At 35.0% G+C, this 13,665-nt stretch overlaps 1 protein-coding gene across 7 annotated transcripts; it reads left to right on the plus strand.

Moving 5' to 3' along the window:
- Lig (ubiquitin-associated protein-like lingerer) lies at positions 1–13,539 on the plus strand. 7 transcript variants are annotated; one of them, XM_083090311.1, is made up of 15 exons: positions 1–190; positions 1,628–1,812; positions 2,189–2,537; positions 2,734–2,985; positions 3,550–3,743; positions 4,525–4,779; positions 5,139–5,456; positions 5,559–5,990; positions 6,075–6,263; positions 6,366–6,576; positions 6,653–6,849; positions 7,876–8,085; positions 8,172–8,291; positions 8,971–9,246; positions 9,349–13,539. In XM_083090311.1, exons 2-15 carry the CDS (start codon positions 1,687–1,689, stop codon positions 9,595–9,597), a joined length of 3,378 nt encoding a protein of 1,125 aa, XP_082946437.1. In that variant the 5' UTR covers positions 1–190; positions 1,628–1,686; the 3' UTR covers positions 9,598–13,539. The 7 variants fall into 7 exon arrangements, with proteins under 7 accessions (XP_082946437.1, XP_082946433.1, XP_082946439.1 ...); XM_083090307.1 differs by having other exon boundaries at positions 2–190; positions 2,174–2,537; XM_083090313.1 differs by having other exon boundaries at positions 2–190; positions 2,174–2,537; positions 7,915–8,085.
- Positions 13,540–13,665: the final 126 nt, after the last annotated feature.

Raw genomic sequence — 13,665 nt, forward strand, 5'->3', positions numbered from 1 at the left:
CGCTTCAGGTTGCCAGGCCTGATGGATATTAGGCTGCGCACATAGAGCAGGCTCCCCTCCCCGGTCCCCGAGCAAGAGCGAGGAAGAAGCGGTGCGCTGTTTAGGCGCTGGTTAGGTGCCTGGTGCATCAGGGTAGGGGGGACCGATCGCGGTCACGTGACCGAGCTGCGTTTTGAGCGCATTAACGCAGGTACGAGGCGAATTCATTGTTTTTTCTCTTCGTAGTTTTACGCGCGCCACGGCCCCAAGCGCCGAGGTGCCGTGAGTCCCGCAAACGCTTCCGCACCCCGTCGCGCCCACCGACCGAGGCACGCGCGCCGCACACCACGTCGACGACGTAACAACCGTGTGAGTTTACCCAAGCAAGGCGCGATCGTCCTTTCTCGGAATGGCACGGCCATTCCGACGACGTCTCCCCGTCACGGGAATCCATCGCGAATGCACCGCCGTGACGATGCTTGACAAGCCTTCCTCTCGCCGAGCAGAAATGGCGTCCGCCGTGCACATGGCCCTGCGAAAGAGCATCCTCGCTCGAGGGAATCGCGCGCGCGCTCGGAGGCCCATCGGAGGCTCCAGCGCGAGAGCCTGGGTCCTCTTCCCGTCTCCGCTCGCGCCTCTCCTCTCCTCGGGCTCTCTCGCATCAACGTGCGGTATAAACGGCGTGCGAGCGGCCGACGACGCGCCCGATAAAGTGTTCCTTTTTTTTTCCGTCTCTCTCTCTTTCTCTCCGTCTCTTGCTCTCGCCACGATCGGGTCCCATCGTTGAAATTTTCTCGCGGAAATTCCTCGCGGAGATCGACGGCGGTGGGTTTCCCGCCGCGGGTCTCTCGCACGATTGTCCTGGGGGAACTTACGAAACGCTTCGGGGAAGTCTCTATTTCGGGGATCGACGAAGGAAAGCGGGACGGGGGTCGTTGTCCATCGCGATGAATCGTCGTGGCGATAATAATACATTCCGTTTAACTTTCGTCATCGTTCCTCCAAATGGATTCTCCGTATCTTCCGTTTATCGTTATTAAATGATCCTAACCTTTAGGTAGGGTCTTGGTTTCTCTCGTGAGCCTTCGAGCGCGTTTTTCCAGCTTAATTGTTCTTTGTACGCAAGAAGATACATTAATTATCAGTTTTTAGTAGCAGCATATTAGTGATGATATTTTGTTAATTATTATTCAATAGACAGGTGTCTAGATTTTCATTAATTAATTTACTTCGCGCCTTTAATATCAGTGATAAAAAAATGTCCCTCGTGGCAGATTTTTGCCTTATAAGATAAATTTTACTATTTTAAGATAAATTATATTATTTTAAGCTTTTACAGAGAAATTAATTTCTAGTAGCATATATATTTATTACATGTTTTTATATGTATAAAATACATGTGTAACTTGCATGAAAACAAAATTAATTTATGTCGAAAAATACTATTAAAAAGAATGTAAAATTAATATTGTTGGAAATTTTAGAAGGATTCATGAAATATTTGCTAAATACAACTTGACTGACTCATTCCAAAAGTTATAATTTATTTTCTACTAGAATACACATGTATTTTTGCATTATCAGAAATCTAATAATTAATTACAAATGTATGTAACATATGTGTAATAACAAACATATTCTGTTTCAGACTGTAAATAGAGAGTGTACATAGTGTGATACCGTGAGTGAGTGAGGTTTTAGTTGGCAATGAGTTCAAATAATAAATCTTTGGTGTCCTCTGGTGGAAGAGGCGCCAATAAAAACAAATCACAACACGGCAAATCAGATCATCATCAAACTAAATCAGATTCGACAAAACATGACAAGGCTCAGGTTAGTAAACTCTCATCTATCTTACATTATCTAATGTAAATCTATAAAAACTTACAACGTACAACATGTCTAGTGATTAAAATCTATAAAAACTTATGTAATATGTCTAGCGATAGGATGAAATAATTATTTTTTATCATTAGATCAGAAATTATTGGATAAGAAATACCTTAACTATGTATTGTAGATAAATTATTAATATTTTAGATTATTTAAGATTATTTCCTTCTTTGTAATATAAAACATTTTATCTCCGTTTGGTTAAATGACTAAATGACAGATAAGATGTTGAATATATAACATTCATAAAATTGTCAAACTAACATTTTAAAGAAAATTGTTTCTAACGATTGTTATATAGCAAAATACTAATCAGATCCGGCACGCACAAATTATCGACACCAGAATGGCGGGAGGTGAGGATCCTGTCCTGAAGGAACGTATCAAGCAGGTCATGGACATGACTCGACGTTCGGAAGACGAAGTGATCATGGCTTTGCATGATAGCGACGGAGATTTGGATCGTGCCGTCAACGATCTTTTGGAGGGAGTGAAAACAGAATGGGAAGTTAAAAAGAAGAAGCCGCGTCAACCTAGCGGTTCAAAACAGAATGCGGATCAATCAGGTGGTCAGGATGACAGTGGCGATTGGGAGGAACGACGCAATCAACGAGGTGGCGGTGCTCCGCGTATGCGAGGTCGTGCTAATCACGACAATCGTGGATGTTGGTTGAACTCTTTTTCAATGCCATTATTATTTTTGTTATTTAAGAGTAGACATACACATGCATATATATTATCCTTTTCCTTCTTATATGTTTATAGTAAGATTTGAAATTAAATACACTAGTACAGACGAATTTTTACACATTTATTTTATAAATAACAATTTTTATAAAAAAATTTTGTTTGCAAATATAGGGCGCGGACGAGAAAATAAGGAGAATGAGAGGAACATGGAGGATGGTGTTCGTGATGGCAGCTATAGCAGAAGAGGCAGAGGTGGGCCCGGAAGATCGGGTCGTGGAGGTCGTGGCGGTGGCAGAGGTCTTGGTCCAAGAACATTTGCGAACCGCAACGATCCAGCGTCTGGCTCGGCTCATAGCTTTAATCGACCGATTGATACCTGGACAGGTGAGGAGCAGCAGCAGAGTAATCAGGAACCAAAAATAGGTAAGTCTTAATCTACATTGTGATCAAAATTGTCTTTCCCCAAATTATAACTATATATTATAGTTAAATGATTAGATATATAATAAAAAAACATTTTTATATATTTATAATAATTGGCAATACAGGCTTAGAATAAAATACAGTTATAACATACATAGTTATTGTGTAATGGAATTACCATAAATACATTCAATCTTAATTTAAGATTCTCTTCAGTAAATAAATAAATAATAAATAATTATGCAAGAAAGTAACGTAGTATTTATATATTAATGAAGAATTATGGAATTGGTTTTGCTAGCGATGGTCCTACAGATTTTACCATAAGAAATTAGATTTAAAAAAAATGAAAATCTGTTAATAGGAATATCATTAGCAAAATCATTATAAAATTAAAAAATATATTACAAATTTAAGATATCACACACACATATTTGATAGTAACCAAATAATACAATTATAATATAAATTATATATATATTTTTATATATTAAAAAAACGATTTTGTACATCTTATGTGTGTGTGTGTGTATATACATATTAAAATTGATAATCTGTATATAGATGCTTGGAATAACTTGGATTCTACAGAAGACTGGGACAACGAGGAATATACAGGATCTTTAGCAGATACTAAGGTCTTTACACCGAGCACGAATATTCTTGAAGCTCCTGCTGCTTTAGAAGAATCAAAGCCTCAGGAAATACCACCAACGCAATCGGGCCAAAGCGTTAATCTTTCATTGCTCCAGCAAGAAGTAAGATTTGACAAGATTTAAAAATAACGTCTCACAATCATATAACATTTCATATTATAAAATCATTCCATAAAATTTTAAATTATGAGATCAAAGTTTGCATGAAACTCAAATTCATAATTATATTTATTTTTTTTTAATAAATTAAATTAATCATCTGATATTACAAATAAATTTTTCTACATTTTATATTATTTTACCATTTTTCTTATGTGTGGATAATATATTATATTTATATACATTATGGTAATTAGCTGATATTAATAAATGATTAAAACTTGACTAAGTTTTAACTGTTATATGTATATGTACTCATATTACATTATACAAATTATTCAATTCTTTTAAAATAATAATTTTTAAAAAATTAATCATTTAAACAGGATTATTAAATTTAATGTCAAGTTTGTTAATTAATTTGTCAATATTAACTATTTGCCATAGTATATATGGTGCTCACATATGAGAAGCAATGAAATAAGATGCTATACAATTAAAATCCATATTAGCTCTGATGTATAAAGATTGTTGACAAATGACGAATTAGTACATGAATAAATATAATTACAAGCGTGCAATTTTTTCGCGCCAACTTTGATAGTTTATAATTAAAAATTATTTGTAACTTTTGACTTTCTTTCAAAATTTTCGACTATTTTGTTGAAATTGTATTTATCTTTAAAAGAAGATATATAGAGAATATTATACAGTAATTGTATAAGACACTCTATACATCTATTTACTTCATATTTTAATGATACTTTTTTGATACAATTTATAGGAATTACCAAAATTGTCGGAAATATCCGCGTTGCAGCAGCAGAGTTTGATACAACAACCTCAACAACAACCGCAACAGCAACAACAAACTGTATTAGGCTTACCAACGATGCAATTGCCGCAACAACCTAGTGCTATTAGCAGTGGTGTACTAACAGCAGCACAAACACAATATCTGACGCAACTTACTCAGCAGACGAGCGAAAATTTAAAAGCGGCTGGACAAACATCGTTTTCGTCATCTATGTCTAGTCAGGTATTATAATATACAAACTTTGATCATTTTAAATGGTTCGCAAAAAGTGGAAAGTTCCCCCCCCCTAAAAATAAAAAATTAAAGAACAGCTAACTTTCATCTATGTTTCCACTTGCGTTACATTCCAATGTGAGAAATTACAAATATACGACTGCACATGTTGTAGTAGATAGAGCATAAAAGAGTAAATTGTAATGTGCAAAGTACGAAGCAAACCAAAATATCGCAGTTTTACTGTTTAATAAATTTTCACAATACGTATAATTAATCTTTTCATGCTTAATATTTAAAACCTTAGATGATTTTTATATATATATATGTACGCGCGTATGTATATATATACACGCTTATATTTATAGCCCCAAAGACAAACAAAACAACGTCCAAGAGTTCCTCCACCATCAAAGATACCATCGAGCGCTGTAGAAATGCCAGGCGACGCGGTGAATAGTGGAATCGGATTTCTCGATGTACAATTCGGTGCGCTTGAATTCAGTAGCGATTCAAGCTCCATCGACGGTTCGGCAAACGAGAAATACAATTCCACAAATAGTACAATTCCCGGCGTAGACATGACTTCTGGTGCGAGCACCGTAAACACTGCCAATACAAGTAATTCGCTCGACATTGAAACGACGCAGACTTCCACCGTACCATTCAACGCCAGCTCTCAGATGGTAAAATTTACTCTTGTTACAAGTCATCTGACGTATAACTACTTACAAATATATATGATAATTTTCGATACATGTAATTTACAGTTATATGAAAATTTTCAGTTATCAAGTACCGACAATCTGCCAGTATCGAGCGAGCATTCGATCAGTTCCCAAAATTTCACTCGTGGCAGTAGCACCGGCCAAAGTTTGGACATAACTAAACAGGACTTTACGTCACAAGTCTCGCCTGGGAACGCGCCGACGTATGGGAGTACGACGACTTATCAACCGTCGCAAAAATCATCGTTCCAGCCATCGAGTGGTACGCCAAGCACTTACAACGCATACTCGAACAACCAGTCCTCGCAGTCCACCTTCCAAAATGCATCAGCTGCCAGTACAAATAGTTATTCCGCGACAGCGACGGTTTCACAGGCGAGTTACAACTCAACGTCATTCCCGCAATCTAACGCGTCGACCTTCAATCAAGCGTCTCCTTCCGCATCGGCGTCCGTAACTTCCGGTTACAATCAACCCACCACCAGTAGTCAGGTAATAATTAGTAGTAGTTATCTGATTTCAAATATTGATGATTTAATTGTGAAAGTTTTTAAAATTATTTGCTTTTCTTAATAGGTCTATCAACCTACAAGTGGATACGTAGCGGCAACAACATCGCAATACGCGCAAAGCGTAGCTACCAACACAGTATCAAACAGTAATGCAGGATATCAAGCTTATCAGCCTGCTTATCAGTCTTCTGTTACAACGTTTCCATCGCCGATAACACAGAATTCCGGTGTTTATCAAAGCGCTGCACAATCTGTAAGTACAACTTCCTATTGTCCTGTTTATCTTCTAGCACACTTTTTTTTTCAAGTTATAACGCAAGTTTACATAAGTAAATGTTGAATCAATTCTCGACAGGTTTATGCGAGTCCATATGGCAGTTATGCTAGCCAACCGCAAGCGACGTCTCACACGAATCATAAACTAAACAGCACTACAACGAAGGATTCACAATATGATAGTAGTGCGACGACGTCGAACAGTTCTCTCGCGACAACTAGCGCACCGACGTTGGGTCTCACTTCAACCTCCGTCAATAGTTCGCAGACCAAAGTAACGAATTCTAATGGTTAGTAGATATTTGAAAAAATCGCAATTGAAATCCTTTTCAGTAATTCAATTAACGGAAATGTATTCTCAATCAGCTGTACCGAAAAGCACGTCGAGCGGAGTAGTGACGGGCAACAGCGGTAACATGACTGGTGGTGCGGCCGGAAGTATGGCTCCGATGCTGAGTCATCAGTACATCATGGGCCAGGCGGGTGTACCATATGCGGCTTTTCAGCAACCAGTGTACAGTTATGAAGACCTGCAGTTGGTGCAGCAACGGATACCTCATATGGTCAGTTGCTTCTCGAACAATCAGTCCATTTGTTTCTTTATGATTCATTTTAGTGCAAATGCATCGTTTATGAGTAATTAACTTCTTTGGAGTAATGTACACTGAAATAAAATGATTTATTTGACGTTAATTGACTTTACATAAATGCAATTTTGAATGTTATATCTAAGGAGAAAAAATTATTAATATATGTTACTCCGAGAAGCGCGCTTACTCCATCTTATGTTATATATTATTATCTAATATAAAAACTCCCAAGGTAATCGTTTCTTTATTGCTTGGTAGCTGCTCGTAATTCCAATATTTTCACCGAAATTTTTTCAATCTTGTATGAATGCCTTCACGATGACAACGTAAATCTGTTTTTCTTTGTAGCAAGTTTGTTATGAAATAAACAATTAAAGACAGATCGGGTTTTCGATATTTCATGTAAATGTATTTTATGATAAAAGAAGGTGGAAGAAGTACTTTTGAAACTGTGGGGCTTACATTTGACATTTAGACGTTGGTCATTTTAAAGTGATTGTTTCGATCTCCGATCTATCTTAGCTTTTACTTCTTTTCCTTTCTTGTCTTGAGTTCATGTAGGTTGATGTGTACGAGTAATGTCATGTGAAACTGTATGAAAGTACGCGTTATACTGTCGCGTGGTGATGCGTAAAAATGGTCGAAAGTTGTATTACACTTTGTAGCTCTCTCTTCCCTTCTCCCTCTTTTGTTGTTTTATTCGGACATTTTTTAATCTATATAAATATGGAAGGAGTGTGAGATGATGATAGCAAGTATACATTATATATACGTGCGATTTATAGTTTGATTCATCGCCAGCAATAGTTTCAGTCGCGAATAAATACAACTCAAACATCTCTCTTTACTTTATCTATATATATATATAAATCCAACCAACCGCATGTTACTTTCCCCTAAGTACGCGTAGAAACTATAGACGTTAGTTAGCCTTCTTGTATTTGGAGTACACAGTGTATGCATGTAGTTTTGTGTTTGGTTTCCCTGACTAACGTGCAGCCAACTACTGGTTACTATGACGCGGCCCTGGGCTATCAGACTACCGGTCCCGCTACGAGTCTCGGTGGTGGTAGAGGTGACGCGCTCTCCGGCGTGCAAGGCGTTCAAGGTGTGCAAGGTGTGCAGGGAGCCTATACCAGTATTAGCGACGCAAGATTCGCCAGAAACGACAGTAACGCATCCCCGGTACCTTCTACTATGTCACAGCAGGTGAGTCGATTTTTCTTAAAGGATAATCACGAGAAGACGCTACATATATTACGAAGACTTTACAAAATTTTTATGAAAATTTGCAGACTGCTACGCAACAACCAATGATGAATCCCACTCTTCCTCCGGGATATGCATACGCTTTTACGTACAGTAGCGGAATTATGCCGGGAGGTTTTCAATACGGAACTCCCGCTATTTATCCGGTAAATGAAAAATCAAATATTAAGTTAAGTTAGATATTATTATTAAGTATCAATACTATTTTACACTTTCCAAAAAATTCAGGCGTTATTTTAAATTGTAAAAAAAATTTTTCGATAAAATAAAAATTTAAGTTTTTTTTTCCTTTTCTTTTCTTCTTTCTTTCTTTCTTTCTTTTTCTTTTTTCGATTGTTCTCGATTGATTTGAAAGTGATTTGTAATCTAAATAAAAATCATTGTCGAGAAAAGAACAGCATTCAAAAACAGATTTCACAGCTTTAAAATAGTTTCCGAGAACATGTCGTCCTCATGATCATTTTTAGTAACGTTATATACATTTGAATTTCATCAATCTTAAGATTCGAGCTGATACTTTAATTTTTTAGAGAGTACATTAATATTAATGATAATATGTATTTATAATACTAATAATTAAAATAGTTTTAATATTACTAAATAATACTGATTATTCTCTCTAATAAGAATGTTAAGTTGCTAAAAAATAATTCTAGTAATACACTACTAAATTTAATATAATAGTATTAATAATATCTAATATTAATACAAGCTGTAATATCTAATATCTGTTAATTAATACAAGTTGTAATATCTAATATCTACTAATATCTAATACTACGAGCCACCAATACTAATATCGAGTCGGTTTACTACGTCGTATAGCAAATAGCGACGGCCGGAAACGCTGGTACAAACAGCGGCGCGTACAGTGCCAAGCCAGGTAGTTACGGATCCGGTTATGGCGCCGGCGCGAGCTATGATGCGCTAGCTTCCGCCGGTCCGTCCGGGGAGTACAAAGGCACTGGCAGCAGTTACACCGGCACGCAGACCGGCAAAACTGGCACTTCCACAGGAAATACTAATACCGCTGGCTCTTCTGCGACGGATATCAGCGCCACGATGTACGCTAAGAGTCACGTGGCTCTCGGAAAAGTAAACGTGAGTAGTCATTTACGAACGTAATCGTCGTTGGAAATCCTGCCCTCTGTATGTATCATGCGTATATATTGATGATTGATAAATTGGTTTTTTTCTTTTCAGTCTTATGAAAAGCAGGCTTTCCACTCGGCTACGCCGCCACCGTTCGGTCTTACGGGTAGCCAAAACGCTGGCTTGCCCGGTGGTTACGGCACGCCGCATCTATTCATCCCGACTATACCGCATCAGCTGCATCAACCGCTTCATCAGGATGGCGGCAACAGCACGGGCCAGAGGTCCAATACGAGTTCGCAGAATAAAGCTCAAGCAAAGCCTGGATACAGTCCGAGTTATTGGACCGGCAGCAATTAAAATGGAGCTTCGAACTTGACACACACGCATGGCAAATTGATCCAACATCTTACTAGTAAAAGAAGAAATTAAATCGTTTGCCAGTTGTGTGAAATGCAGATGGTACGAGACTTTGACTCTTCATTCCGCATTGACTCGTGTTTATATCGGAAAGAAAGATATTTTGACTTCGGAAAAAATAATATACTATTGTTTTTCTTTGTTATTTTCAACAATTGGCGACGTCAATGAGAATGGAATAAAGAGTGAATATTTTTGAAAATTGAAAGGTATATGCAATTATTAACCGGATGCTTCCTTCAACGGTTTGTAGCGATAATGAACTAATCTATTGTGATCTTTCTTCAGTTCAGCACATTCACGCAAACTTGTTCAATGCAGAGACATCAGAATAGAAATGCGATACTACAACAAAATAATTGCATTTTACGCAATGATACATGCAAATTTTATATAATAATTTGCATATTCTTTCCAATTGCGAATTGCACTCGTGCCAAATGAAATTGTAGCGTTTACCCAATGATTGCGGGAGACTAATCATCGTTTATGTCGATCATGATAAATTCTACTTATGACATAACTATGTCAAAATTTATGACATAATTATGTCATAAAATTTATGACAAATCTCAGGCACGCCGCACAACGCGACAAAGCTAGTATCGTGATTTTGTCGTACGATGCGTACCGGAAAAGAAAACGGTAACATCCGTTAGGTTTGCACTAGATCTCCCGTCTGTATATTACAGTGCAATTTCGAATATATTGTATCGACTGCTAAAAAGGGTGATACATAGTGTATCTTTATATTCTTTTTTCTTTTTCTCTCGTGTATAATGTAAGCATCTTGATTTAATAAATATGGAAAAAATGCATCTTTGTGATAGCGTGTCGCTTAAAAATGCGAGAATAAAGATGTACGTGTGAAAACGTAAGTTTTTATACAAATTTATAGCGTTCTTATTTTCGATATATTAATAACGATCTTGGATAAAAATTGCATTTGTTGCACTTACATATAATTGATTTGAACACATCTTTATGACTGGAATTGATTTTTCTATTATTCCTGATTTTAAAAAAGCGCATTTTATGCATCATATATATTATATTGAAATTATATAATCGAAATCGAAGCCATATATGTAATTCATATTACTTTTCAGTATCGTTACGAAAAAATTGAAAATATGCCATAGTATGAAACGTAGTAATTAAATATTTCTGCTCTTTTATTATTTTTGTACCTATATACTATTTTTATTTCTCTCTCTGTATTCGCACATTTGACCAGATTCTCGTAAAATCGCAAAGCGATGCAGAATAATCTCTTATTTTTTGTAAGATTGACAACAATTGAGATTTATGTTTTATTATCAGAATCTCTTGAATTATGATTTACGAGAATATATTACATTTCTCAAATTAGTGCATTATATTTTTTATTTTTCATTCGTTTACTAATTTGTATGGCGATTGGATGCCATAATTAGTGATTAAATAATTTAGTTTATAAAAATTATATTTGAAAAGCTTTAGTTTTTATATATGATTATTATCTCAAGGTTTGAAAAATATTTAAACATATCTAGAAACGTTACGGATCATCATTTGGCATATTAGTGCATTTCTAAATGTATTGAAAAGATAATTAGAAATAATTTGTTTCAAAGAAAAGATTAATGAATCTTAATCTTTATCTATATTATATATCACAGCTTTTGGAAAAGCATTAATGACGTTATTAAATCAAAAGTGTTAGTGCAGCTTTTTACAGTTCATTCAAAAAATAGATATTCGCTCAAAGCATGTGTGCAAAGAAATGATGTAATAATTTCTATTGCAACAATAAATAGAATCGTACAGTTTAATACACGGTAGATATGAGTTATACAAATCTTTGTTGGAGAAGAAGAATGATCAAGATAAAGACAAGATGTGGGAATTATTAAAACAAATGAGAATAAAGTAATTTGTGCAGTAACAATGAATAATAGCGATATTTGTATCTTTTTCATTGAGATTATAATAATAAAAAAAGGAATCGATTCCGTCTGGTGTACACATTCGTTAATATTGCATTATTCGTGTTGATTAGAGACGCGCGAATTGTGTAACTATACAAGATATCTCTCACAATCATAATTACGATATTTTAATAGTATATTTTAAAAGCAAAATAGTATCTCGAAAATCATGAAAATGTTGAAATCGCAATTTTTTAATCATAAATGGCCAAAATTAATCGTATGATTAATCGTATATAGAATTATTATGCAATTAAGTTTCATCATATGTGAGTACTACATATAGCAAGCAGTTAATATATTGACAAATTTATCAACAAATTTTAACATTAAATTTGACTTGTTTAAATTTAATTCTGTTTATTTTAATAATTTAACAAAATATATATTTAGAAAAGGATGAATATAATTTATATAATCCATATAATAATTAAATCAACGGATTACTATAATGTATTATCCACATATGAGAGAAACGACAAAACAAAAATCAATATCCGACAATATAAGTAAATGATATAAGTAACAGATTCTGATAAATATCAATATTATTAGCTTTAACTGATGAATATTGATGATGAAATTGTAATTGTAATGTTATAAATAGTTACTTATGCGATATTATGCGATTATTTTGATTGTTTATAATTCAAAAACTATTTTGACTTTTGACACTTTCATACTTTTAATTCTATTTTACTTCCGGAATATTCTATTAAAATATTGAACAGTGGAGATACTTTGTATATATATTAATCAGAACGAAATATGATACATTGACCAACGGAACAACACATACACATATTTTGAAAACATACTTTACATTTTTGCATTGTGAATAATGAATGATCGCAGATGTTTTTTCGGATGAAAAAAAGAGAGAAGAGAAAAGTGAAAGAGCAAGAGTACGGTCAAGTGTAACGCACGAACGAAAGAAAAAAATGTACATGAAGCGTTTTCACAAAGGTGCTGTGAGAGAGAATTGTTACAGTTTGCGCGTGTACAATATAAACGTGAGGAGTAATAATGTTTCTTCTAGCACGAATGGACCGACCGACTGTGAGACGGTCGTCAAAGCTTTACGAGATACCGCTAATGTAAGCGAGAAGTAAATAGTTGTAAGTAAACTCTCGTTATAGCGACTGCATATATATAAATATATAAATATATAAATACATACACACACATAAACTCGTATAAATGCGGTATGAATATATAGGATGCGTTTTGAAGAACTTTGAAGACCAAATGTAGTTTAGCTTCCTTGTTTTTTTTCGGAGGGAAAAAAAAGTATAAATCTGTATACTCGTCAACTCTGGAAAAAAAAGACATCAGACTACATTGTCTTCGTCGTAGTCCCCACGAATATGTGGACTACTAACAACTGACTTTAATATACACGTTCGAACATAATCGAGCGTCAAAATAAAAAAAAAAAAAAAAAACGACTTGATGAAAACCAAGTCGAGAGAGAATCACAAATAACGTTTTCGTTTTGTCTTAGTGTATGTTTTAGTCCAATCGCACTTTTCGTGTATACTCGAATCAATCTAGGGTAATAGAAAAAAAAAGAAAAAAAATAGTATACTAAGTGTAATGTATAATGGAAAGTAAAGAGAGAGAGAGAGAGAAGGGATGCAAAATATAATGCGAAGAAGTTAAGTAAAAAAAAACAGAAAAAAAAGAAAGATGAGATTCAGAGTAAGCACGTTTGTTCTGGTATATAACTATTATACATTAATAATTTTTGTATTTTTGTCAAATATTAACCGATTAAATGCGAATGCAAAATGCATTACGCCACTATCGCTATTATATAATTAATAATAATAATAATAATAATAATAGCTACTACTGTGTATAAATATGGATATATAAGAATAAATGTATTAAAGAAGTCTAGTGATTTACATACCCGTGGTGCACACTTGTATTTTTCAATCCTGCGTTTGACAGTTATTTCCAAGATTCTTCCAAAGATCTTCCAAAATCTATTTTCATTCCAGTACACTATTATTACACTATTATAAAGTTTTTT

This window comes from Camponotus vicinus, unplaced genomic scaffold (assembly GCF_025532165.1).
Source record: "Camponotus vicinus isolate PSW18456_S1 unplaced genomic scaffold, iyCamVici1.0 SCAF_2, whole genome shotgun sequence".
In the NCBI taxonomy this organism is placed as follows: Eukaryota; Metazoa; Arthropoda; class Insecta; order Hymenoptera; family Formicidae; genus Camponotus; species Camponotus vicinus.